Source organism: Puma concolor, chromosome B3 (genome assembly GCF_028749965.1).
Source record: "Puma concolor isolate L17-30 chromosome B3, mPumCon1.1.hap2, whole genome shotgun sequence".
NCBI classification, from domain to species: Eukaryota; Metazoa; Chordata; class Mammalia; order Carnivora; family Felidae; genus Puma; species Puma concolor.
This window is the reverse complement of record NC_141672.1, coordinates 48,875,904-48,903,681: the sequence shown is the minus strand read 5'-3', so window position 1 is coordinate 48,903,681 and position 27,778 is coordinate 48,875,904. Positions and strand designations below refer to the sequence as shown.

General features: G+C 45.5%; 1 protein-coding gene across 1 annotated transcript in view; it reads right to left on the bottom strand.

The window, feature by feature from the left end:
• NID2 (nidogen 2) overlaps nucleotides 1-25,875 on the bottom strand; it is a 68,806-nt gene extending 42,931 nt beyond the window's left edge. Inside the window, exons 1-4 of the mRNA XM_086709756.1 lie at nucleotides 25,337-25,875; nucleotides 24,372-24,680; nucleotides 12,856-13,088; nucleotides 6,192-6,952 (exon numbers count right to left, since the gene is read on the bottom strand). Coding sequence (XP_086565882.1) covers nucleotides 6,192-6,952; nucleotides 12,856-13,088; nucleotides 24,372-24,680; nucleotides 25,337-25,762 — 1,729 coding nt within the window. The 5' untranslated portion in view covers nucleotides 25,763-25,875. The remainder of the gene's footprint in view (nucleotides 1-6,191; nucleotides 6,953-12,855; nucleotides 13,089-24,371; nucleotides 24,681-25,336) is intronic.
• Between the last annotated feature and the right edge of the window lie 1,903 nt (nucleotides 25,876-27,778).

Below are 27,778 nucleotides of genomic sequence, written 5' to 3'. Positions count from 1 at the left end.
GCTCTTTCCCCCTCCGACAGGACCCTCAGAGGGCACCATTCAACCACTCAGAAGGAGAGCTGTCTTTCTCCATGGATTGTGGGGAACCACTGCATCAGAATCACCTGAACCACTCCCCAGGTGGTTCTTGTGCCCACTGAAGATGACCTTCAGGCCATTTGTAAACTTTCCATTTCTGAGCTCGAGGATGCTCATTAGCATAGTTAATGAATTTCAGCTGACAGCAGCTCCTGGGGGTGGTGGGATTTCAGGCAATGCCCTCCTATTGATTCCTGGCCAGGTAAGCAGCAGGACTCAGTGCTTACTGCCAGCTTGGGCCCAGATCCACCAGCCCAGAGGCTAAATCCCCTCCCTGATGAAGAGGCAGAACTGGACCTAGAAATAGGCTCTGACATGCAGCTATCTATCCAAGGCAAGAAAAGCCAGACTTCTAGCCCATGTGTCTTCTCAAATTTCTATGAGAATTGCAGATACATCCAAAGATGCTGAGCTGCTGGAAAGTATAGAATCAACGTCTGAATCACAGCTGGATGAGATGTGCCATGAGTGTATCCCAAAACAAGTGACAATTTTCTTCTTCAGTGATCATTTATATATGCCTCTTTACATCAGAGTTTTGAATGTATTTTCATCCACTTCTTCCTATTCTGGGGAAGAGATATTGTTTCCATTTTACAGATGAGAAACTGAGGCCCATGGAGGTGATATGATCTTCTGGCTCTCAATCCTATGTTCTTTCCATTACTTTGGAATCACCAGGGGACCTAGTTTAAAAATGCAGATTCTGGCTCAGAAGGTGGAGGAAGGGTGTGGAAATCGGCATTTTAAGCAAGGGCCCCAGATGAATCAGACGCTAGGGGACTAGAGACCACACTTGGAGAAATCATCTTCCATGGCTGCTTGTCTCCTGTATTTACCCACAGGCTGTCTTCCAGACCCTCCTGGGACCCACTCTCTGCCTGGGCGCACCTGTCACAGAGAGTCAAAAACGTTAGAGACAAGTCAGCTGGCTTGTGCCCGGCACAGCAGGAGGGCAGAGGCCAGCCAGGTTTGAATGTGCTCAGTTTACAAAGGCTTTGTTAACATGAGGACTTTCAAATCTCATTTCTTTTTCCCCTTTAAGGCTTTTTCACTCTTCTCAGATCCTTCATGGAAAGAAAAGTGGGGTGGGGATACATAAGAGAAGGAAAGGCACCTGCCAAAGTTCCTGAGATTCATCTTCATCGGGAGTTCTTCACAAAAATGGAAAACTTCTCTAAAAAAAAAAAAAAAGAAAATTGAAAATAAGGGTGCCTGGGTGGCTCTGTTGGTTAAGCATCTGACTCTTGATTTCAGCTCAGGTCTTGATCTCAGGGTCATGAGTTCAAGCCTTGTGCTAGGCCCCGCACTAGGCTCTCTGCTGGGCGTGAAGCCTAAATTTAAAAAAAAAAAAAAAAAAAGGGAAACTTCTCTGCTCTAGATTTGATCTGTCCTTCAGTCTTCATTCTGCCGGCAGCACATAAGCACTGGTCTTCAGCCTTGGGCCTGCCCTCCTTCCCTAAGGGCTCTGGCCCAGCCACATGAAAGGTGGAAGGCGGCTGGCTCCAGGCAGGTAGGACACAGAGGGGAAGGAGGACTTCCAGCAGGAGGCTGCCCCTGGCACCTTGAGTGACTTTTTGTTTTTTTTTTTTTACTTTCAACAGCTTTTACTGCTCAAGAAAAGGACCCACATTTTCACTGCAGGAAAGATCTTCCTAAGTTTCCCTGCCTTGTAGAATGATTGACTAGTAAGAAAAACCACATCCAACTCTGTAATGAAAAACAGTGGTATAGGGGCACCTAGGTGGCTCAGTCAGTTGGGCGCCCGGCTGGGCTCAGGTCATGATCTTGCAGCTCATGAGTTAGGCCTGGAGTCTGCTTCAGGTTCTGTGTCTCCCTCTCTCTCTGCCCCTCTCCCGCTTGCGCTCTGCCTCTCTCTCAAAAATAAACATTAAAACAAAACAAAACAAAACAGTGGTATACTTTTCCCTCCAGTTTTCAGTTTGTTTTCTTCTGGGGTGTGTGTGTGCGTGTGTGTGTGTGTGTGTGTGTGTGTGTGTGTGTGTGTGTGTGTGTATGTGATGCCATTGGGCACATAGTTATTAGGAGTCGAGGCATGGGGGTCAGTATGGGCAGTGGTTTACATCCACTGTCATGACACCAGCAGGGGTCTCCACAGGTATGGGAAGCCTTCGTGCTCGCAGACCCTCAGCAACCTGGACGTGTCCCTGGGAGAGATGCTGGAGGGGGAGGCAGAGCCTGCTCTGATTCATCCCAGGGTGGAAGCTGCGTGAGTAACACATTCCTGCAGCCTTTCCCAAAGCCAAAAGGAGAGTTGGACTAGAAGCCACAGGGAAATCCCTGTGGCACCCTGGGCTTTCCCGGCTCGACTGCCATGTAAGTGGGGACACCAGGATCCCATGGTGGAGTACGGATGGCTGAGGTTTCATCATGCAGACTGAGGCTAGATGAAGGTGCTCACAGCACCACCCCAGCAGGTACAGGAACACCTAAGAGCTCTGTAAGTGGTCGTGCCCACTACCCACCTCACAGTCAGTCCTGGTCCTGGTCCTGGTCAGCCGTAGTCCTTACCTCTCTCCCCCACCCCATCCACTCTCTTGCTCTCCATTTTCACGTGTCAGTCCTCTGTCCAGACCACTTCCCCAGTTTCCCTCTCTAAGCTCAGACTCTGATGCCACGGTCTGGCTCAAGGCCCTCTTCCTTCGCAAAGACTTCCCAGACTGCAGGGACGTGTGGGTCTGCCCTCCACTGTGTCACCTTAACGGCATGTGCCAATCCTTCCGTGGCTCCCTTCTCTCTTATTCAGACAAATCACTCAGTATTTCCAGGCTTCAACTTCTTCCTCTGTAACATGGGAAGAATGACAGTATCTCCACTTCACAGGGCAGTTTTGAAGACTGATCGTGACAGCACAAACTAAAGCAAGTTTCCACCTAGAGTCCCAGGGGGTATGTGACAAATGCCAGCCAAAAAGTCCACTAGTGCCTCGGTCAGAGCAGGGCGTGAGGCAGGCACTCGGGTAACTCTCTGCTCTGTCGACCAGCTCCTGGAGCTCCCTGCACAAACAAGGCACCTTAGATAGAAGATGCTTGCATTTCCATTATAGTGCTGGCTCTGTGGTCTCTGAAAACAGAACAAAGCAAACAATGCATTTGAGGCCAGAACTGGAGTGTGACTGGGGGGGGCGCCTGGGTGACTCTGTCGGTTAAGCATCCGACTTGATGGCACCTCAGGTCACGATCTCACGGCTCGTGAGTTGGAGCCCCGTGTCAGGCTCTGCACTGATAATGTAGAGCCTGCTTGGGATCCTCTCGCTCCTTTTTGGGCCCCTCCCTCTCCCTCTCTCAAAATAAACAAATGAAAAAAAAAAAAAAAAAAAAACAGAGCGTGATGGGGACATTCGTTGAGTGAGGTACACAGGTTCTGGAAAGAATCTAGATTTCTCAACAAGAAGAAAAGTCTATAAAAAGAGTCTCTAAGGGGAAAAAAAGTTTGAAAAGAGAGGAAGAGATATTTGGGGGTTCTTTAAATCTTAATATTTTGGTTCGGCAAGATGACCTGTAAGTTTTAAAGGGGAAATTAAAAATGCACTGGGCATGGTGCTTGCCATACTCAATTCCAATCCTCACAGCCACTTCACAAGGTTTACATTTTCTCCATTTAATAGCTGAGGAAAACGAGGGCCAGAGTATATGTCTTAGCCCAAACCACACAGTAGAGCTGGGACTCAAGCTCAGGTCACCCAACACCCAAATCCATGCTCCCCCACTCCATCAGTAGAAACGGCCAAGCAGGTGGCTCACGGCTGGACACTTGCAGGCAACTTTCCATGTGAGTCACTGCTTACCCCCCTCCACCAGCTATCCCAGAGGAAGTCCATTTCTGCTTGATGGACCTCTGGGGTGCCAATGTTTCCATTTGAAAAAAAAAAAAAAAGTATCTACTAAGTGCACGTTTCTATAATCCACACAGTCTTCCTAAAGCCTGAAAATCAGAACTGATTTTCCCTCTCTGCTCTCAAGTTTTATCTGTGCTCTCTGAGGTTGCCGATTTTTTTTCTCCTCACGGTTCAAAAATTTCTAGTTAGATATTTTTTTTTTCCTAAATGTCTCAGTGTACTAATCAGCTTTTTCATTTGCATTTTGCCATTTCTAAGACATCAGGAGTAGACGCCCTCCAGCAGCTGCTAAATACCATAGTTCGTGCCCCAGAAGGGTTATGGCTGCTGCCTCTGTTCTCTATATTCCTTAAGCCTCCTCCCCTCGCTCCAGCAAGCTCAACCTCTCACAGCTCAAAGCAGGCTAGGCAGCCCCTTTCTTCTTAACCCTTCAATCAATCACTTCCACAGATCGGCTTCTTAATATTCCATCCTCTTCCCAGGGCAGGAAATCACAAGTGAAAAGACCATTTTAGGACTGCATCTTTACCTCCAAATTCCCTTTCCTAAAAATCTTTGATACGTGGCTTTAAATATTCTTTAGATGTATGGAGTTTTCACTGAAAAGGCTTCCAATAAAATTCACATCTTCCATTTGACAGAAAAGTGGCCCTTAGGCACAAATTAAGGCATAGTGACTTAACAAGCCCCTTGCCTAACCTCTAGCCAACCCCCCCCCCCCACCTCATTCCTACTGCCTTAAATCTTCCATCATTAGTAAAAGCAGCCACCATTTATTAAGGATCAGGTAGTGCAGACACTGAGAACTTTGTTATCTCACATAGTCCCCTCAGCAAACTGAGGAGAAATCAGAGGCTTGAGGGTTTCATGAGCTGCCTCAGGTCACCCAGCAAGTGAGCGCGCAAGCAAGCAAGGCAGCTAGGATTCAAACCTAAGTCTGACACCAGTGTTCTCCCTCTAATCATTACACAATGCCACTTTTGTCACAAAATAGCTTCTTTCCTCCTAAAATAAGCACTTCTTTGAGCATGTCCTCCGAGATCGCTACCACAGCAGAAGAACCCAGAAGGCCCTCTGCTAGGTCAACACATTTTTACTACAAAAGGAATGGGAAACAGCAAAGGTGGGGCAGGGGGCAGGGCAGAGGTCCTGAAGAGTGCTTTCACCTCGGGCCTCTCGCCTCCTATTAGAGGTCAGATGAGCAGTCCCTGGAACTGGAATGAATTTGTGCTCGGTTTCCCACTCATGTGTTTACGTCCCTGACTGGGAAGAAAGAGCTGATGTGACAAGACTCTATTTGGAAGAGAAGGCAACATGGCTCCATGTCTGTATTAATTAACCACAGTCTCCTCTTGGCATTTCTTTCCTGGCCCCCTCACACTGGTCAGTGAGTCATAAAATGAGGACAAGACTGCAGGGAGGTGAATACCGCAGCCGCACAGCCATGAACCAGAAATGACAGGGCACAGGTGGTTAGCAACTTTCTTTCCCCAGGGGTCTCCCCTCCCACACACCACCAATGCATCTCTAACTAAGGGGAGCACATGCATTATCCGATAACAGAGCAAGAATCTGGAATGTGCATCTGAGCCAGCACAACCAGCCACTTGAAACTAAAGCCTTCACCCCTCCGCCACTATAATGTATATGCAGCCTCAGAACACCTTACCTTTGCTGAACTTTTTTTTTTAATATTTGTTTATTTTTGAGAGACAGAAAGTGAGAGAGAGACACACACAGACAGATGGTAAGCGGGGGAGGGGCAGAGAGCGAGGGAGACACAGAATCCGAAGCAGGCTCCAGGCTCCGAGCTGTCAGCGACGAGCCTGACATGGGGCCCGAACTCACAAACTGCGAGATCATGACCTGAGCTGAAGTCAGATGCTCAACCGACTGACTGAGCCACCCAGGCGCCTCACCTTTGCTGAACTTTCAAACCGAAACACTTCATTACACTATGACAGCACAGCCGGCACGAACAACCTAGTTCTTCCCCACTTACTTCGTGAGGCCCATTTAAAAAAAAAAACAAAAAACATTATTAATGGTCAAGAGATTCCAACAGACTTTGCCTGCCAAGATTTACTTGGCAGAAGAAAGATACTCCGTCTCCTGAAACGTAGGTTTAAAAGTCAGTTCCAATCTTCATTTTGCTGAACGTTTCACCAACTCCCTGGAGGGAAAAATCATAACTCTGCGCAAAACCAGCATTTTAAAAATGAAATCTCAGTGCCCGGTTTTCTCACGCACTTACCCTCAGTGTTGGAAGTGATGACGTCTTCCACCCCTAACACTTGCCTCCCTCGGCCCAGTGGTATACTGTGAGCTGGCAAGGGATAGTTTAGAAGAACGACCTTTCCTTCAGGGAGGGCTGGAGGAACATCCACTTCTGATGGTGGTGCCCCTCCATATGTGTAGGGGTTGATGCTTTTGTTTTCAGGATACGGAGGCAGGGTCCCCTGGGAAGGATCCAGTGACTCTCCTTCTGTTTCTGATGGAGCTGGGCCTCTGGTCCCTGGCTGTTCAGAAGACTCAACGCGAACGTTTAAATCTGGGGTGTCCACCCCCCACGGATGTCTCCCCTCTTTGGGTTGAGGGTTCAAGGTGGCAGATTCCGTTTCAGGGTAGAATGGCCAGTTACTAGAGGTCAGATGCGGCAAAGGGGAGGCCAGATCAGAATTCGGTGGAGACATTCCACCCCCCATGGGTCTTGACTCAGTTTTCGATTGGAAGGAAACATCAACACTGCTGTGGCCATTCAGTGCTTCCTCTGGTTCACTCGGAGCGTATTCGACTCCCCCCTCATTCTCATTCTCATTCTCATCATAATAATCCAAATTGTCCTCAGTGTAGTCACTTTCCAGGACCTCAGGGAGGCCGAAGGAACGCTCGGGGGGAGCTGCAGAGTGGCCTTTGGAAAGGTCCCCTCCAACTGTTGCTGGCCTGATATTGTCCAGTCGGGGGGTGCTGCCGATATGAAAAGCCCACACTCCAGGAGCCCCCAGGTTGCTTTGTCTAAATAAAAAGGAAACAGTGCATGACCAAAGTGTCCATTCACCCACCATCCAACAAAGGTGAGCAATTTATTTTAAAACTGAAACACTGTTAAAATCAGATTCAGAGTTTTCATCAGTGTATAAAACCAAATAAAACCAGGCTTATGTGCTAACTAAAAGGATTATACTGGAATTTTGATGTAAACTACCTCTTACTCAACATTAGCTTTCAGAATGCTGGACCATCAAATTAGAAATCTGCTTTAAGGGGCACCCGGGTGGCTCAGTCAATTTGGCCTCTGACTCTTGCTGTCAGCTCAGGGCATGATCTCTCGGTTTGTGAGTTTGAGCCCTGCATCAGGCTCTGCGCTGACAGTACAGAACCTGCTTGAGATTCTCTCTCTCCTTCTCTCCCTGCCCCTCCTCCACTCTCCCTCAAAAATAAATAAACGTTTTAAAAAAGAAAAAAAAATCTCTAAAATTCACATGTTTTATCTAAAATCTGGCTATTTGAAAACAAATAGAGAATGCAGGAATATTTTATATGTCCTCTACTTTTAACACACTCAGAAAAATGTATGCTTATACAACTTTGTTAAACACTTAAAACAGTGACAACTACGTACTTTTGAGATTTAGTGATATACCAAGTGCTTAATGTTCTTCAGTACAATCTACAAGGTAGGGGCAGTCATTATGCCCAATTTTACAGAGGTGAAAATAGTTTAGAGAGGCTAACCAATCTTCTTAAGGTCATACAACTAATAACTGGCAAAGCTTGGACACGAATTCACCACTAACACCAAAGCCCATGCTCTAAATATCTACCTTATGTCAGAAAACCAATATACTAGAGTCAATCGGCATCTGAATGATCACTGGTCTTCAGAATGTTACAGACATTTCACTGTTTAATCACATGGATTAATCAATAAACTAACTCACATAAAATTGTGAGTCAATGTAAAAACACTCAAAGAAATATACAGCCCAAGTGTAAAAAATGTTGAGCAAACGCAGAACAAAGTTAAGGGGAATATCAGAAAGTAGTTTTGGGGCACCTGAGTGACTCTGTCCGTTAAGCGTGCAACTCTTGATTTCAGCTCAGGTCATGATCTCACGGTTAGTGGGATCAAGTCCCATATCAGGCTTAGCACTGACTGGGCAGAGCCTGCTTAGGATTCTTTCTCTCTCCCTCTCTTCCTGTCCCCCCACCCCCGCATGTGCACGTGCACTCTCTCTCTCTCTCAAAATAAATAAATAACCTTAAAAAAGAAAAAAAAAAGAAAATAGTTTAATCAAAATTCCATGGGTTATAGGTGAGAGGTGTTCAAAAACATCTGGAACCAGAGAGCTCATGTGTTTTCTTTATTAGAAAAGAACATGGACCCCACTCAGTTTTCTCAATGCCCCAAGGATCCATTATTTTAGTCAATGATACATTCTAAAGAGAACTACATAAAAGACTTCTAAAAAAAAATAAAAACAAAAACAAACAACAACAACAAAAACTTGAACAAACAAGGGTCTGGCTAGCTTGAATGCACCAGTTTCTGTACTCCTCTGGTGTATGTGCAAAATACCAAGCTCAAAGTCCCCCCTCTAATCAAAAAAATTATGGGGGTCAGTGAGGCATAAGACTTAATTTAGAGAATAACAAATTTATCGAATCATTATAAGAATCATTGCTCATTTGGGTAGGAACTCATCATGTTCACATGGATTTCCATAGCAATAATAACTTCAGTACAATTCTAAGAATGTCTCCTTCCCTCCTTGTCTGCCCATCCCTTGCCCTTTTTTTCCTCTCCTCCTGTCCACCTTCCCCTCTCCCACTCTCTATCTTGTGTGTGTGTGTGTGTGTGTGTGTGTGTGTGTGTGTGTGTGTGTGTGTTGTGGTTATTGTTTCTGCTGCTGCTCTTATAGTTACTTTAGGGAAAGAGGAGCAGAGAAAACAAAACTGTGATCTCTTGTGCAGTATGCTATATATGCTTGGTACGTTCTAAGATTCCATGTTGGTGTTTTTCCGGCAAGCAAATAAGGAACGCTTAAGTAAGAAGAGAGAATCCTGAGGATCTGAGGATAGTTAGTTTATATTATCGCATCAGAGGTGTTGCAGCTATGAAATTTCTTCTTGAAGTTAGAAAAACCATAAAAGTTTCAAAGACTAGGAAAATACAAATTATGGCAGAAAACCGCTAAATAAAACAACTCTCTAATGAAATATAAATCAGTATCCTGGTTTTTGTTGTTGTGCGTGATGGGAAAGTAACCAGTTTGAGTTTATCCTAAAATCCGAGGTCATTTGGAAAGCTCAGAGATAGAGAAAATTTAATTTATTTTCTACAAAGGAAAACAAGGCCACAAAGTGGGATGACAGTGCCTTCCTCCCTGGGCTGTTAGGAGGATTAAGTAAGAACACCACATAAAATGCCTAGCATGAGGCCCTGCACACGATTAGTACTTAGTAATTACTGTCTTTCAGGAGACAGAAGAGTATAATTTCAAAAAACACAAACGTGTGCATTCGCATTTAAATTTGCAGAAGAGGAGTTATGCCAAATACACTATGGATTAGATAATTCATTACCTTTAAGTTCACAATTATAAGACAAGTTTGAGGAAGACAAAGATTCCACTGACTAGGAAGATAATTTTATTATTTAGAGATGCATACTGAAGTATTTAGTATTTAGCATTAGCATGATGTTTGTGATTTACCTTAAAATACTTAAGTGTTTTAAAAATGATGAATAATATGGCAAAATGTCAACAGCTTCTCAATCTAACCGATGAGCTTCTGGGTATTCATTCAGCTATTTTCTCCACTTTTCTGTGTATTTTTGAAAATTTAAATTCGGAAAAGTAAAATAGAAGGTTAAACTGAGGACCATTTCCACAATGGGGAGGTAGGGAAAGCCTTTCTAAGAATAACAAAGGAAAAGAGTACTATCTTTGAGGACACTAAACCTACAGCTTCTCGATGTGGAGTAACTTTGAAGATGAACTGGGCTAGGGGCGCCTGGGTGGCGCAGTCGGTTAAGCGTCCGACTTCAGCCAGGTCACGATCTCGCGGTCCGGGAGTTCGAGCCCCGCGTCAGGCTCTGGGCTGATGGCTCAGAGCTTGGAGCCTGTTTCCAATTCTGTGTCTCCCTCTCTCTCTGCCCCTCCCCCGTTCATGCTCTGTCTCTCTCTGTCGCAAAAATAAATAAACGTTGAAAAAAAAAATTAAAAAAAAAAAAAAGATGAACTGGGCAAAAATATTCACAGCATATGAGAGAATTAATACTCTTGCTGTAATTTTTCTTATTTATAAGAGCTCTCCGTGCACACCCCAGTAGAAAATAGCAAAGGGCATGGGCAGAGAAGTCACAAAGATGGATAAATGGCTATTACACCTATGAAAAGGTGTAATCAAAGAAATGAGAGTGAGGATCCAATCAAAGAAATTAGAGTGAGGATAGCAATTGATACCTACCAGATTCACAAATATTAACAAGAAGCTGTTGATCACAGTTCTATACTATTGGTGAGCATAGAAATTGCACATTTCTGAATGGCAGTTTGTTGATGTACATCAAAGCGTTAAAACTGTATCTACCCTTTCTCAGCAATTCCACTCTTAAGAGGTTATCTTTACCAGAAATAAGAATCTGAGCAATGTGTGTTATGCTGTGTACTGCAATGATATTTCTAAAAGGAAAGATAAAAAACAAATTCATCAGTAAGTTTTTATCTTCATAGTGTGGTATAAAAATGATGCAATGTTCGATAGCCTTAAAACGATAAGACGAACAGATTATCTTAGTGAATGATACCTATAAGACATTGATAAATGGGAAAATGCTACATGTATAGCAAAAGAACCATTTTGGTTTTAGAAAGTTTTTGCATAATTCTTAAGTTAGAATGACTGCTAATACTGGTTATTGCTTGAAGCAGTGATAACGGGCAATTTGTGCTTTTATTTCACATTATTCCGTGTGTTTGTACTTTATTTTTTTTTTTTTCAACGTTTATTTATTTTTGGGACAGAGAGAGACAGAGCGTGAACGGGGGAGGGGCAGAGAGAGAGGGAGACACAGAATCGGAAACAGGCTCCAGGCTCTGAGCCATCAGCCCAGAGCCCGACGCGGGGCTCGAACTCACGGACCGCGAGATCGTGACCTGGCTGAAGTCGGACGCCCAACCGACTGCGCCACCCAGGCGCCCCTGTACTTTATATTTTATATTAAGTATGAGCTATACTTCAGAAAAATCTGTTAGTCCCCTATCTTCTGTTCTCAGCAAGGAACTCAGAAGAAGCATCAAAGACACAAATGAGGGCAGGCACGGAGGGAGGTAAATGGGAGTGCTGCGTGTGTGTGTGTATGCACGTGCAAGTCTTTGTGTGCACGTGTGTGCGCATGTGTGTGTGCACATGTGTAAGCATGTGTGTTAGTTCCAAAGGGTTTTTATCACCGTGGTGGGGAGCGCAACTGCTTTTTCCTACAGACTTTTTGGCCCCCACCGCCTCCTGTACCAGGAGTAGAGTCAACACTCATTCCAGTGCTCTGAAATTCTACCCATTTGTCTGTCTACCAGAGTATAGGTTGCTAGTGTGCAGGGCCGCTGTCTCAAACATCTTTGCATTTCAAGTGCTTTGCCCACCGTGAACTCTTAACAACGTCTGAGGAGTAGAGAATCTGTGGCCTCCAGAGACGAAGAGGAAGGTGAAACCAGAGGAGAGAAAGCAAGCAGCTAAATTTTCTCACGTCTGAACTAAAAGGCAGCCTGGATGGAGACCTAAAGATGCCCAAGGTTGGTCAGAAGACTGGGAAAGCAGAGCGGGATTCAGCATAAAAGAAGGAGTTGGGGACTCCAGACTTGTGCTTGAAGTTTGGCCTTGCCACTTAATTACTTTGAGGTCGTACTTTCACTTCCCTAAGCTCATTTATCAAATTGAGAAGATAGTAGAACTTACCTCCCAGGATTCCTGTGAGTTTTAACTAAGACAACTTCTGCAAAGTGTTTTACACGATGTTTGGCAACTAATAAGCCCTCAAAACATGTCAGCACTAAGTAACCAGATCTGGTTGTAGGGCCTGCTCTCTGATAGCTGAGTAGAGCGGATGGCATGTAAAAGTGTGAGGTACTGCAGTGCCCAGGAATAACATAATGGAAGGGAGACACAGTTAAGGAAGGCTAAGTAAACAGTGTATTCCGCCTGGATTCTAGCCCAGTATTAGGGAAAGGAATAAAAGCAAAGATAGTTTTTACAAGCCCTGAAATTAGTAAGTTATGAAATGGTGCCGACCCAGATATGGTGTTGATGCGGACTGACACATAGCACAAGGGCGTATTATTGCACTGGCAGAGGAAGCCTCTGATGGCACTGAGGAATGTGCTCAGTTCTGGCGACCTCATGGAAAACCAACCAGTATGGTTTCAGTTAATGAAGCCATACAGAAACCCCGAGACCTCTAAAATGCTACCAATGTGTTTGGTTTTCCCTTTTCCCCAAATTACACTACACTTGATTTAACTTTTAACGTGTATCTGCCTAAAAGACTAAATCACAACATCTCCTCTGGTGAAATGATTAACTTGGAAAAATCTCAGTCTGGGCAGTTATATTACTGGACATTTTTATGCGGCTCCAAGAGCAATGTTTTCCATAGCAAGCCTCAGTGGCTGTGCAAACACATAAACACTGTTCTGTTTCCGGTATCTATACCCAATAGGGCAGGAAAAATAAAGGGCCTTTTATATTTTGGTGAATTTGTTCCCCCTAGGGTCTAATCTAGTTCCTGGTTTTGACCTGATGCCTCCAGTGGAAGCCCCCAAGATATTATTTAATGGTCTTATGGCCGCTTGAGTTTGGGTAGCTCCAAAGGGTCCTCAACATCAGACAGGGAAGGGCTTATGCCCTGAGTTACTTACTGGTAGAGATTCTTCACAGACTGTTCAGTGCTTGTCAAGCTGAAGTAGGGACCCTCTCTCTTCAGGTCATCGACCTCCCCTCGGCAGAAGCCCACCCGGGCAGGAAGCTCGAGCTGGACGTTATAAGACTCTTTGGGGCGGGTTCCAAAGAACTGAAGGCCATTGGCAGGGTAAAGAAAGAGGGCGTAGGTATCAGACTCATCAGACGCCAAAACTGCCTGGAAAGTGTTCCGCTATGAAAAACAAAAAATAGGAAATATTTTTAATAAAAGAAACAGAAAAACAAAACAGAATGCAGACAAAGCATCGTAAAATACAAAGGGTTTGCCCCCTTCTTAGGATTCCTCCAAATTGCTTTTGTACATTATATTCTTCTCAATTTCCTCTCCAAGTTACAATTTTGTAAGCTATACTATTATAATTCTTTTTTTTATATTTAGATTAACACTTGAAATGTGCATAGGTAAGAAACACAGGTTACAAAAATAATGTTTTTAAGGTTTCATATTGTTCTCATCCAAACCTCTTTAAGAGCTAAGAGCAAGGACCAAAATTAACCTGTATATTCCCACAGCCACTGGCCTAGTTCACTGTCCCAGGCACTCATGTGGATCATTCATTCATTCATTCATTCATCTGTTACTGAATACCCGTGATGGGCAGGCGTGGTGTTAGTCAGTGGATGATCTAAAGGCCTCCTTACTGTTCTCACACCCTTGCTCTCTTTCCTCTTTCTGCCGCCTTTTCACACCAGCACGCGAGTTAGCCTACCCTCACTTCACAGATCAGGAAACAAGACTTGAGGGCTAAGAGATCTGCCTAAGGGCTGGTAGCTAGTACGTGATGGCAGGCCAGCCAGCTCCAGAGTCTATGCCCTGTGCCACTAGGCCACCCTAACTACTCCTTAGCGTGCCATTCAGGGCGGTTTATAAGTGCCCTAAACTCTTTCCCCAGGTTTAGATCCACTGCATCTTCATTGGACTATGTAACATTCCCCATCTGTGTAATGTATTTTACTGCTTCTGTATTTTTGCTCATGTTTCCCCGTGCCTGGAAACCTTCCTAACATTCCAACGCTATCCTTCTGAGGCATTTTGTGATTCCTTGTAGATTTATTTCTGTTCTCCGACCATCCCCAACACCTTTGTGGGTATTTCTCGTTAGCATTCACCTCATCTTGCTTAGTTAGCTGTTTATGTGTTTGTAAACTCCATTATTAATCCACTCGCACATTAATTCAGCCAAGTGCCTACTATGTGCCTACAAAGCACGAGACATTATGCTTGGTGCTGAAGAAACAAAGGAAGGGAGACTTTCTGCCCAGGACATTCTCACTATTTCGGAGAAGAACGGCCATGACTGGAATTCAGGAGAGTTGGCGGAGAAGATAGTAGAGGCCAGAGGAGGGTGTGTGAGACCTTAGGGTTGGGCTGGGGAGGCATCACAGAGGCAGCCTGTGAATGCTAATAAACACAGGAGGAGCCAAAGCAGACCAGAGTGAGAGACTGAATTAGCCACAAACCCACATCCTTATAGAATCACTCCTTAAAGTTCATTTTACTCTTGTATTTTCAGCCAGATACTTTTTGCCTTTACCTACATAAGGCTATCTCCACCCGACCCCAAATGGTCTGTTAATGGTACTTCCTTATCTTAAAAAGACGTTATATTTAGGACTCTAAGAAGGCTTCTCTCACTAAATCCCCCTCCTTTTACAATTTGGTAGGGGACTGGGAAGTATTTATAAATAACACTACTTCCTAAATAATGTGACTCTTGGGGCACCTGGGTGGCGCAGTCGGTTGGGCGTCCGACTTCAGCCAGGTCACGATCTCGCGGTCCATGAGTTCGAGCCCCGCGTCGGGCTCTGGGCTGATGGCTCGGAGCCTGGACCCCGTTTCCGATTCTGTGTCTCCCTCTCTCTCTGCCCCTCCCCCGTTCATGCTCTGTCTCTCTCTGTCCCAAAAATAAATAAACGTTGAAAAAAATAAAAAATAAAAAAAAATAATAATAATAATGTGACTCTTATTTACTGGTAAGGAGTATTATTTCTCCATTTTGCTAGACAGATAAAAGCAGGCAGAGAGAAGAACATCACATCTTACTAAATAAAAGAGGAAACAAGAGGAAAGTGTCCTGCGTTTCGTTCTGTCCATGGCCCTTCTCCATATGGTGCTCAGACTCTTCTAGTGTTTACTCTTCTTTTCACAAGCTTAATTTCAAAGTACAGTTTTGAGGTTTTGCTTATAGGACAAAGCAATTCATGTGTTAAAACGCTTTTAAAGAAAAAAAGAAGGCACACAACCTTTCTTTTTGTTCTCTAACGGAAAAACTTACCTTGCTTTGCGTCCTTTTTTTAAAAGATTTTATTTTCTTTTTAAGTTTATTTATTTATTTTGAGAGAGAGAGAGAGAGAGAGAGAGAGAGAGAGAGTGGGATAGGGGCAGAGAGAGAGAATCCCAAGCAGGCTCCACACTGTCAGCACAGAGCCTCATGCAGGGCTTGAACTCGCGAACTGCTAGATCATGACCTGAGCCGAAATCAGCGTTGGACGCTTAACCTACTGAGCCACCCAGGCATGCCTTTATTTATTTATTTATTTTTAATGTTTATTTATTTTTGAGAGAGACAGAAACAGAATGCGAGTGGGTTGGGGCAGAGAGAGAGGGAGGCACAGAATCTGAAGCAGGCTCCAGGCTCCGAGCTGTCAGCACAAAGCCTGACGCGGGGCTCGAACTCACAGACCGCGAGATCATGACCTGAGCTGAGGTCAGATACTCAACTGACTGAGCCACCCAGGTGCCCCCCAGGCACCCCTTTAAAGATTTTATTTTTAAGTAATCTCTACACCCAAATGGGGCCCTGAGATCGAGAGTCACATGCTCTACCAACCGAGCCAGCGAGGCACCCCTGCTTGCTTTCTTGCTTTCTTTAAGCACACACACTTAAAGATGGCAGAGGTGGAGCAGGGTGGGGAGGCACTAGTGTACTTGTTATTTTTGTAGTTGTGGATCGTTTCATTAGCAAACTCGACTGTTCCAAAAACAAAAGGCAGAGGATGCTTTCTAGAACGTCTCAAAGCTAGGAAACCATAACTTCTGCTGAATGTCAACAAAGCCTACTCTGCATCATATCTCTACATAATACATACTACATCATCAATTAATGTTGATTCCGTAACTTCAGAGTACCCCATTTGTCAGAATCAACAAAGTTCAGCTAGGGAAAGAAAAGTACTCAAGGAAGGAGAAAGGACCTGTTGTAATAATCTAAGCTTTCAAAGCTCCTGGCATTGATTACCTATGGCAAATGTGAGGAAGAAAGCATCCTGGTTCTGAGTTTAGAGAAATTTTGTAAGATAAGGAGGAGGGGGGTCCTAGAGACTGCGAGGGAACTGAAGGGAATGGGGGAAGAAGGGAGGGAGAAAGTAAACAGAGCTGTGAAGGGGAGTGTCTGGCTTTTACTGCAGGGCCTGGGAATTTAGCACTTTATTTTATTCATTCTTTCAGTCAATCAGTCAATAAATTCATTCCAATGAAAATGTATTCAGTGCCTTCTATATGCCATCCCTGAGCCAAGTGCTTACTAGACAGGTGATAAGCCTTTATTTAATCCACTTGTCTCCACTGAAACAGGCCAATAGGAGGGTTTTAGATAGAATTTATGATCCCAAAGTACAGGCCAAAAGAGGTTGGCTGTTCAAAAACCACCCACACACCAAATGATCTCTTTTGAAGTTCTCTGTCTCGGCCCCACAAAATTCTACATCTAATTGCTAAAGAGCACACTTCATGCAGTCCTGAAGGGGTCCTCCTCCCAAAGTACCCCTCGACTGGCTTCCAGACTGGAAGGGTCTTCATATTCCTGGAGACTAGCGCCTTTGCAAGAACCCTACATGCTCTGTCTCTGAAGACAAACCTTCAGATGGGCCGCCAAACCCCACAAAAGGGTCACTGGTTCCCAACTTCCTTAGGATCCCAGGGAGGAGAGAGTGACCTCTGTGGGAAGAGGGGCAACACAGGAAGGATCAGGGCCAGTGGCTGCCTTGTTTCAAGGTTTCTGCCATCTTGTTATCAGAAAGAGAGACAAGCCAGAGTCATCAGTAGAAACCAGGCAGGGTCTGACTCTCCCCTGCAGGTGTGGGACATCACCCACCAATCAGTGTTGACGCTCAGCAGAGCCATGCTGGCAGATATAAAACATGCCCTTCTACAAACTTCTGAGTTTACAATTCATGCAATTGATTTCGGTCATCTGGCAAAAAATCAGAACAGCGCCAGCCAGCCTTGTCCCAAACAAGTTTGCCTATAGTGAATTACAAAAATTACAATGAAAGGGGCACCTGGGTGGCTCAGTCAGGGTTAAGCGTCTGATTCTTGGTTTGTGCTCAGGTCATGATCTTGTGGTTCATGGGTTTGAGCCCTGCATCGAGCTCTGTGCTAACAGTGCGGAGCCTGCTTAGGATTCTCTCTCTGTTTTTCTCTCTTTCTTACTCTCCCCTGCTCCCTCTTCTCTCTGTCTCTCTCTCAAAAATAAATTAAAAAAACTCGGGGTGTCTGGGTGGATCAGTTGGTTAAGTGTCCAACTTCAGCTCAGGTCATGATCTCATGGTTTGTGAGTTCAAGTCCTGCATCCGACTGTGCTGACAGCTCAGAGCCTGGAGCCTGCTTCGGATTCTGTGTCTCCCTCTCTCTCTGCCCCTCCCCTGTTCATGCTCTGTCTCTCTCTCAAAAATAAATAAACATTTAAAATAAATATATACATACATACATACATACTTACTTACTTACCAAAATCTTTAAAAAAATGAAAATTAAGAAGTAGGATAACTCCCTATAAGTGTCACAAAATTCTCTTTCCTGTCTGTCTTCCTTAGGGTCACATGTTCTCTACAGCGGTGGCATCACTGACTTCTGGCCTCCAGTGTTTGGTGCAAGCACTAATCTCCACTCTTTAACAGATTTCTCCATCTCCCAGTACCTATACATTGCCGTCACACACAAGACTTCCCTTCATTCATTTTTATGCCCTAAATCCTACAGAGATAAATTCTCTAGTCTCTAACGTGACATCATTCCTGACTCTTAGCCTTTAGCAAAACTTCAGCATTTCATTAACCAATTTCCATATATGTCTCTGTTTAGCACATCTTCACAACTATATCTCAGAGTCAGGTTAAACTCTTTCAGATAGAACCTCAGACTTCTCCTCTTCTGGACTTCAGCTCCAGAAGTCAGTAACCTACAAAAAAGTCCTGCTTTTACCTCCCATTTTCTCTGTGGACCCACCCCTTCCATCAACCACAATCATCCTGTGACACAAGTCAACACACCTTGTCCCCACAGTGAGGCCTCCGAAGTGCAACCTTCCGCCCATCTTGTGCAATCCCTTCATCCATTTCTCCGGCCTCAGGAAAAGCCTCACTTGGAACAATTTCTCCTGCTGCCTTATTCTCAAGGTCCATTCTTTCCGTCTTTCCAGCCCAACTTAAATTCCAACAGAACATCCCCCCATGTCACACAGATCTGTGTGACCCAGTTCTCCATAACTCCCATCGCTCAAACAACAAAACAATACCTCCCTCCCCCCAAAACCATAGCTAAAGTAAACACTAGTCCTCTTTACCTCCATCAACAAGTTCTTTGAAGGCCAATACCATGACTGCTTTGCCCTGTGAGGTACCTAAGACAGTTCAAGGAATCTCAGATTACCTGAACTGATAAACACTACTCATTTTTTTCTTTCTTTTTTTTTTTTTTTTTAGTTGCAATCACCCCTGGCCATTCCTGCAACATCAGGTACCATGTCCTGTCATACCCACCACCAATATCCATGGAAAGAAAGAGCAACAACTGAAATTGTTTTACATGGTAAAGATGCCATTCCTTTGATATCTTCAAGTTTCCGGCAACTCTGTGACATCAGGTTAGCGTGTCAGGGTTCAAGAAAGCCACACAGAACTCACACAGTGCTTCAGGCAAGGCAGATTACTGTTTGCCAAAATCTATCTCCAAAGAACTATTAAAATAAGAACTCAAATCACAGGGCTCTTTAAAGTATTCAGAAGAACCTTCAATGCGGGTAACTGAAAAAAACATCCTCTCTCCAAACAGAAGAACCCTTATCTCCTTTCGAAATGAAACAAATCCCAAAGCCAAATGAGCATATGGCGATGTCTGAGGAATGATTTTTAACTAGAAAAGTAAAAGAGAGATGGAATCTACAAATCTTCTTGTACTTCCCACCCAAAAGAGACCAGACAAAAGTTGCAATTCAGAAAACCTAGTATTTAAAGAATCCTTATGCAAAGGGCTTACATCACAGTGTCCTTACAAGATAGAAAAATTAAAAAACTAGAATCTGGTCCTATCAAGCCAACACAAAGGAACACAGATTGGCTGAGCAACCATACCCACTAGGTCTAGAGGGATATAAGGACTACTTAAAAATGTCATCCTAGGGGCGCCTGGGTGGCGCAGTCGGTTGGGCGTCCGACTTCAGCCAGGTCACGATCTCGCGGTCCGGGAGTTCGAGCCCCGCGTCAGGCTCTGGGCTGATGGCTCGGAGCCTGGAGCCTGTTTCCGATTCTGTGTCTCCCTCTCTCTCTGCCCCTCCCCCGTTCATGCTCTGTCTCTCTCTGTCCCAAAAATAAATAAAAACGTTGAAAAAAAAGGAAAAAAAAAATTAAAAAAAAAAAAATGTCATCCTACCTAAAAATGCCACATTAGTTAGGGGCGCCTGGGTGGCTCCTAGTCAGTTAAGCGACCAATTCTTGATTTCGGATCAGGTCATGATCTCACGGTCATGGTGTCGGGCTCTGCACTGATCATGGAGCCTCCTTGGTATTTTCTGTTTCTCCCTCTCTCTCTGCTTCTCTCTCTCTCTCTTTGTTAAAATAAATAAATAGAATTTAAAAATATGTTTAAAAAATGCCACATTAGCTAATTCTCACAGCAATCCTGTAAGGTAGGCATTGCTCCCACATTTTACAGGTGAGAAAACTAAGAATGAGGCTGAATCATTACTTCCAAAGTCACTGGATAACCTTTCATAATCCACATCTTCTTTCAAGATGTTTTTATATTGTCATTGTCTTGACAACCACCTGAAAGTTGGGTGAGAGAGCAGTATTCCTATGCTATAGATGAAACTGAAAAAAATAATGAACAAATTCACCTTGTCTGTAATTTTTGGTTTCAAATGAGCTCTGATAAAAATGGAATTGTAAAACTCTACTGTGATTTCACCAAACCAGCACTTCTGTGTAACTGTTCATCTCCCTGATTCAGCCTCACTCAATTCAACATCATCTGTCTTTATTCTACTGAAAAGTAAGACAGATGCAGCTGAATTCTCTTTAGAGCATTGGAATACTAATTTAGAAGTAATAAGGCATCAATAGCATCCTTGGCAGCCAATTTCATTGCAAGTTCATTCTTCCTTTGAATGAAATATGATTCCAAGCATTCTTTTGGTACTAAGATCACACCAAGCTTTATTTATTGGAAGTCTGTGGGAAAAGCACAATTATTATTGTGTCCACCAACATCACTCGAGCCAAGGAAATGGGTCTTGCATGAAAAATCTGGGTTAAAAGCAGTAAAGCAAAACAAAACAAACAAACAAACAAAAACAACTGGGGCACCTGGCTGGCTCAGTCAGTAGAGCATTCGACTCTTGATCTCAGGGTTGTGAGTTCAAACCCTCACTGGGTGTAGAGGTTACTTTAAAATAAAGGCAATTAGGGGCGCCTGGGTGGCGCAGTCGGTTAAGCGTCCGACTTCAGCCAGGTCATGATCTCGCGTTCTGTGAGTTCGAGCCCCGCGTCGGGCTCTGGGCTGACGGCTCAGAGCCTGGAGCCTGTTTCCAATTCTGTGTCTCCCTCTCTCTCTGCCCCTCCCCAGTTCATGCTCTGTCTCTCTCTGTCCCAAAAATAAATAAAAAAAAATAAAAAAATAAAAATAAAAATAAAATAAAGGCAATTAAAAAAACTAAGAATCAAGAAATGTGTCCTCTAAGCCTGCCTTTGCCTAACGAGGAGAATTCTGGACAATTGTATTATCTTCTATTTGCCATTATCTGTGAAATGCAAACATAATTCTTATCTTGTAGGACTGTTGTGGGAAGACAGTATGATAAAATAATTGTTTTAAGAATTAAGTAGATAGCTTGAATAAACAACATATATAGTAATTGTTTTAGTAATCTTTCCTTTGAGCCCTTACCCTCTCAATACAGACAAAAAGAACTTTAGAAAAAAAAAAATCAATCCCCTGCTTAAAATCCTTCAAAACCCTTCCCACTGCCAAAGAACCAAGTTCAAACTCCCAGCAGAACATGATCTGTCCCCACCCCATGGCCTTTTCATCCTCATGCCCAACAACCGTTCTTCTTCAGTAATAATGCACCACATGCAATGCCCAAAACACATCATACTTTACAGCACATGGGTGATATGTCACATGCTATTTCTTCTGAGACTGTTCCACTAAGCTCAACGCAGATTCAAAACTACTTCCTCATTAAAACCTTCCCAGATTGAGGGGCACCTGGATGGCTGTCGGTTAAGCGTCCGACTTCGGCTCAGGTCATGATCTCGTGGTTCACGGGTTCCAGCCCTGCGGGCTCTATGCTGACAGCTCAGAGCCTGGAGGCTGCTTCAGATTCTGTATCTCCCTCTCTCTCTGCCCCTTTCCAGCTCATATTCTTTCTTTCTCTCTCTCTCTCTCTCTCAAAAATAAATAAAAAACATTTTTAAAAAATTAAAAAAAAAAAACAAAAACCTTCCCAGATTGAGTCCCCTAATCAGGAAGGGTCAGCGTTAGTCTTCTTAAGTGAAAATGCTATTACACTTATCATATTATATTACACATAATCAATGTCCTCACTAAAACTATGAGGTCTTTGGGAGTAAAGAGTATTTCCTTTCATTGTGTCTATACCAGTTCTGAAATATAGTTAGTGTACAAAAAACCATTTGTTGGATGAATAAATCTTAACTACATTTAAATATAAATTACTTATACACACACATACATAGCTGCCACATATAAGACATAGGTTTACAAAAAGAGACTGGAAGAAAACACAAAGTATTAGCAGTGGTAGCCTCTGGTTACTGAAATTGTAAATAATATTTGTTTTCTTATTTTCTACGTTTTTTATTATAGGTGTGGTATATTTAATTGCAGGTAAGTGTTTTGAACTGATTTACAAAAACGAATGGATGAGTGAATGAATGAGTGCAACATAATGATGGGGAGCCTTACCTTATTCATCTTTCTCCAACCCCCCACCTAGCCCAATGCCCTGCACTAAGAAAGTGCTCAATATATTTGTTTGAATTGAATGTATTCTGTTGAAGTGAATAATTGAAATGTCAAACCCACATCTGTAAAAAAAAAAAAAAAATTACTCAATGAACAAAACTAAATGTTGCCTGACAAAAATTAAATGTCAAAAAAAAAAAAAACCACCACAAATTCAAACACTTTTTTCTAGATCTTTTCAGAATAGCCTTCTGGGCCTATTTCTCTTACAGAACACAAAAGAAGAATAGCCACCATCTTGAACTACTCAGGGAGTGTGGACAAGCTACTTGATCTTGATCTTTCAGGGAGGATATGTGCCATCATTCTACAGCTAAGAAACATAATGAGTTAAAATAGAGATAAATTATAAGAGTTTCAGCCCTTCGAGTATGCCATTTTAGATTCAGGTCTAATTTCACAGGAGCCCTTACCTATTCTAAGAATGAGGCAGTTCACCATTTGCCAAGCTACCCTGAGCCCACCTGAGGTCCATTTGGAGTATTTAGATCTTGCTGCCAAGCCTAAAGACTGAGCGCTTGGGTTGTTTTAGTTGCTCAGGTAGACACTATAAAGCAAATGGAGGGCAGTCCCCTGTAAACTAGGGTGCACGTAAACTAATATCTGCAGGGCAATTTGGCAAAAGCCATCAAGAACCTTATGGAAAGTGTATTCCCAGGGCGCCTGGGCAGCTCAGTCGGTTGAGCATTGGACTCTTAATTTCACTCAGGTCATGATCTCACGGTTCCTGGGATGGAGCCCTGTGAGGGACTGTGTGCTGACAGCGCAGAGCCTGCTTAGGATTCTCTCTCTCATGCTCTCTGTCCCTACCTAACTTGTGTGTGCGTGCGTGCGTGCACACACGCACACACACACACACACTCATACACACTCTCTCTCAAAGTGAATAAGCTTTCTTAAAAAATAAAAGCAAATAGGGGCACTTGTGGCTCTGTCGGTTAAAGGCCCAACTCTTGATTTCGGCTCAGGTCATGATCTTATGATTCGTGGTTTCAAGCCCCACCATTGGGCTCTGTGCTGGCGGCATGGAGATTGCCTGGGATTCTCTCTTTCTCCCTCTCTTTCTGCCCCCCCCCACTCTCTCTCTGTTTCAAAAATAAATAAACTTTAGGGGCGCCTGGGTGGCGCAGTCGGTTAAGCGTCCGACTTCAGCCAGGTCACGATCTCGCGGTCCGTGAGTTCGAGCCCCGCGTCGGGCTCTGGGCTGATGGCTCAGAGCCTGGAGCCTGTTTCCGATTCTGTGTCTCCCTCTCTCTCTGCCCCTCCCCCGTTCATGCTCTGTCTCTCTGTGTCCCAAAAATAAATAAACGTTGAAAAAAAAATGTATTTAAAAAAACAAAAATAAATAAACTTTAAAATAAATAAATAAATAAATAAATAAATAGAAAATAGAAAAAGTGTATTCTTTCTTGCCCGTCAATTCCACTTCCTAGACTATCCAGTAAGCATATGTGCAAAAAATTTAGCTAAAAAAAAAAAGTGCTTCACCAAATTATTCATAATGATGAAAAACTGGAGATAATCTTAATGACCACTGAACACAGTGGTCAATTCACTGTGTGGAATATTACACAGATATTATAAATGATGTCGGAGAAATGTATTTCATGACAATGAAATACATTGACAATATACTATGTAGTGGAAAAAATAGTTTACAAAAGTGCGTGCATTGTGAACCCATTATTGTTAATAGACAGTCACAGATAAATACAGATATTAATAGGGGGGAAAAAACCTCCGGAAGATATAAATGAAAATGTTTAAGAGTGATTATCTTTGAGTGCTAGGAAAATGAGAGGTTGTTCTTTAAATTGCCTGTATTTGCTGATGTTTTTCCTTCAATGAACATATAATTAGAAATAATTCTTGTATACTTAGAGGTGATTCTAAAAATAAACAACCAAACAGTGAACCGCCTTGTGTTCGGAGGGCCTTCCGCATCTGCCCTGGGGCCCTCCGATCCCTTTGCTAGAATTCTGTAGCCACCTCTCAGATCCTCAGAGGATGCCTAAAGAAGCCTTCTCCACTTCCCAGTCACTTCAGCCCAAGTGCCACCACAAGATACAGCAGGTTCAGCAAGAGAGCAGACTCAGAAGAAACTCCAAGCCAGTCCCTGAGCTCCAGCCCAGAATTCGAACCCATCCCTCCATTGGCCCAGCGGCCCAGCACTCCTGGTTCAGTTACCTCTTCCGAGGGCGGCGCCCGGCGTGTGGTCTCCTCGTAGGCGCCCACCTGCTTCCAGGTGACCAAGAAGGCGTGGGTGGGGGTGAAGTGCGCGGCGGTGCGCGGGAAGCCTGAGCGCACGTAGCGGGCAGCCAGGTCCAGCACGGTCCGGGACGTGTCCTCACGGTACAGGACCTGGCCCCTGCCCTGGCTCGTGTCGATGTCTGCCAGGAAGGGAGCAATGGCCGGGAAGTCTGTGGGGAAATCATCGTCCACGTACTGGGTTTCCCTAGGGAAGTCCTGAGTGGAGATGATACCGTTGGTGCCCACCTGTGGGAGGAGGGGGACAAAGGTGACGGTCGCGTACGCGGCAGGAGGCCCACCGGCGGCCACCAAAGGTCCAAATGTGTGCGCCCACCCTGCTCCACATGGAGGGAAGGGAACCGGCCCGGGCTTTAAGCTCCCCCTTCCCCACCGGCTGGGAGCCCGATTCCTGATTCAGGGCGACCAGCGCAACTTTAGCCGCTGTCCCACCAACCCCCTCTACCCCCACGGAGGGGTGCGATAGGTCCAGGAGCCCTAAAGTATCTTCTCACTTTCCGCACCACGCTGGAGGAGACCTCTGGGTCCGAGGAGGGAATACACCAGCTCTGCACCCGCGCACAGCCTTCTCGAGGTCCTTACTGGAAACCCCACTGGCCGCCCCAAGCATCCCCACCTCCTTTTCCGCCTGGGACGCTTCTGTGGCTGCGAATTTGTGGGTCTGAATTCTTGCTCTTCCTCTCGAGGTAGAGAAAAGCAAGTCAGACAGCAGCATCGCTGCAAAGCCAGCTCCCACCCCAGGGGCGCTCGGGGACAGCAGGGCGTGCGGACTATTTCCTCCCCCTCGGAAGGCAGGGGTTCGGTGAGAGCAACACCACACGGACCCCTGGGAAGAAGCTGCGAGACATCTGCCGGTTCCCACACCAAGCGGGGGCTGAACTTACGTAGAGGTAGCTGAACTGAGCTTCGTAGAAGCGCAAGGGACTCGCCAGCTTCACCGCGGCTGAGCTTTCGTCGTCGCCCTCCTGCAGGAGCTGGTCCCCCCAAGACTGCCCGTAGGGGAAGAGCTCGTCCGGGCGCAGCGCCGCGGCCCGGGACAGCAGCAGCAATAACAGCAGCGGCAGCAGCGGCGGCGGCGGCAACGCCCGGTCCCCCCGCATGCTGGCTCGGCTCCTGGGCTGCCCCGCCGCAGAGCGCGTCCCGGCCCGGCCCGCCAGCCCGCTAGTTGCGCCTCGCCAGCCTCCAACCTGGATCCCCGCGGGCGCCCGGGCGGGCGGGGACTCCGGGCCCTCGCAGCGCGCAGACTGGCTGCGGCCCTCGGCCGGGGACCAATCGCCGGCTCGGGGAAAGTTCGACAGCGGCTGCCACATCTGGTTCTCGTTAAAAGTTTTCTAAGGCAGCGGTCGCGGGAGCAGCGGGGCTGGCGAGGTAGAAGCCTCCGGCCAGGGCTGCCGGGAGTGCTGCTCCGCTCCGCTCCGCCTCCGCAACCCGAGAGCGGCCGGGCTCGCTCCCGCCCTCCTGCAGGGGCTGCTCCGCGGGGCCTACGAGCCCCTCCCCCAAGACCAAATGGCCCTCCAAGTCCCAGGGCAGCGGCGCCGCAGGAGAGGACTTCAGCGCCAAGGGGGAACCCCGCGGTGGCGTGTGCAGCTGCAGGCTGGCAGGGCGACGGGGTGGTGGTGGGGTCCCGGGCGCCCCTCATTCTCGAGGCATAGTCGCAGCCACAGCTCCGTGGCTCCACCCGGAGATGCCCTGCGGAGAAGCGTGCCTTTGTATGGAGATGAACGGGGGCGGGGGGCGGGGGGAGGTGTAATTCCTAAATTCCGACCCCCAGTCCAAAGGCCACCGACGGGGAAGACTGGGCTGCCCGGCCGAAATACCCACTCGTCAGGGTCAAGAGGCGCCGTTTAAAAAGAGAGTGGGAGAGAGAGCGCGCTGTTTACCTTCCCCGGGGAAAACGGCACCTGGGAAGGCCATGAAACACTACTGTGTGTGATCGGCTCCATTTGGGGCATGGAATGAAGCATCCTCTTTGGGCACCTAGCGGAAATGGGCGAGGCGCCAGGGTGGGGGTACGCTGGGTCTCTCACCCCGTGAGCAGGGAGGCGGTAACCTGAGCCGGTCCCTGGGACTGGAAACCGCGCAGCCTCGAAACCAGCTGCTAGGTGTGGGGGAACCCCATCCACCACAAATATCCCCTCTGTGACGAATCAGGAGCCAGCGAGATTTTATTACCACTTTTATTATCAGGAGCTTGAAATTTCCCAGATAGTCTGTTTTCTCTCTTTGCCCGCCCGCCCCCCCCCCCCCCACCATGGGGTCGTTGGAAACAAAGGTATTTAAAAAGAAGGAAAAAAAAAGCAAACCCTTGGAAACGCCTTAAGTAAGGGATGTTCAAAAGACACATTTCTTTTTGTGGGTGTTTATTCCAGTTATACCAATCCTTCTGGGCCCACAGGGCCAAGCCCTGAAAACTCTGAAGAGATCAGACTGTGAGACTCACAGAATCAATACAAAATGGAAAACTGGCCCAAAGCAGTCGGCTTCCTCCCACTGTGAAGAGTTGTATATTTGTTGTGACTAAAATGTACTTGTGCTTGCACATTTACATTCTCATTTCTTTGGGACATGGGTATTTTCATTGGACGGAGGAGGAAATAAAGGCTCAAAGACATGAGGTGATTTGATTTAGCCAAGATTGCCAAAAGTTACTCTTTGATAGAAAATCCTGGGGCGCCTGGGTGGCGCAGTCGGTTAAGCGTCCGACTTCAGCCAGGTCACGATCTCGCGGTCCGTGAGTTCGAGCCCCGCGTCGGGCTCTGTGCTGACGGCTCAGAGCCTGGAGCCTTGTTTCAGATTCTGTGTCTCCCTCTCTCTCTGCCCCTCCCCTGTTCATGCTCTGTCTCTCTGTGTCTCAAAAATAAATAAACATTAAAAAAAAAATTAAAAAAAAAAAATCCTTCACTAGCTTTCTCTAGGTTTTCCAGATCTCTCAATTCAGCATAATAAAAATAACATTTGTTCAGTGGTAATATAAGCTACAGGTTAATAGGTAATAAGCTATAAGCTACTAGCTATAGGCCCTCCCTAAATCCCCCCAAAATCCCCATTTCATGGTATTCATTCTCTTGTATAATCCCATCCCTCCCCCCTCCAACCTCCCAGAGTATGGGCTGGCCTAGTGACTTTTCACCTACAGAATGTGGTAATAGTGACAAGAAGTCACTTCAGTAACCATCTCTCACTGACTGATGAAGCAAGCTGTTACGCTGGGGAGGCCCACATGGCAAGGAACTGAGGGCAGCCTCTGGCCAATAGCCAGCCAGGCACTGAATTCTGCCAACAATCACCATGTAAGTGAACTTGGAAATGGATCCTTCTCTAGTCAT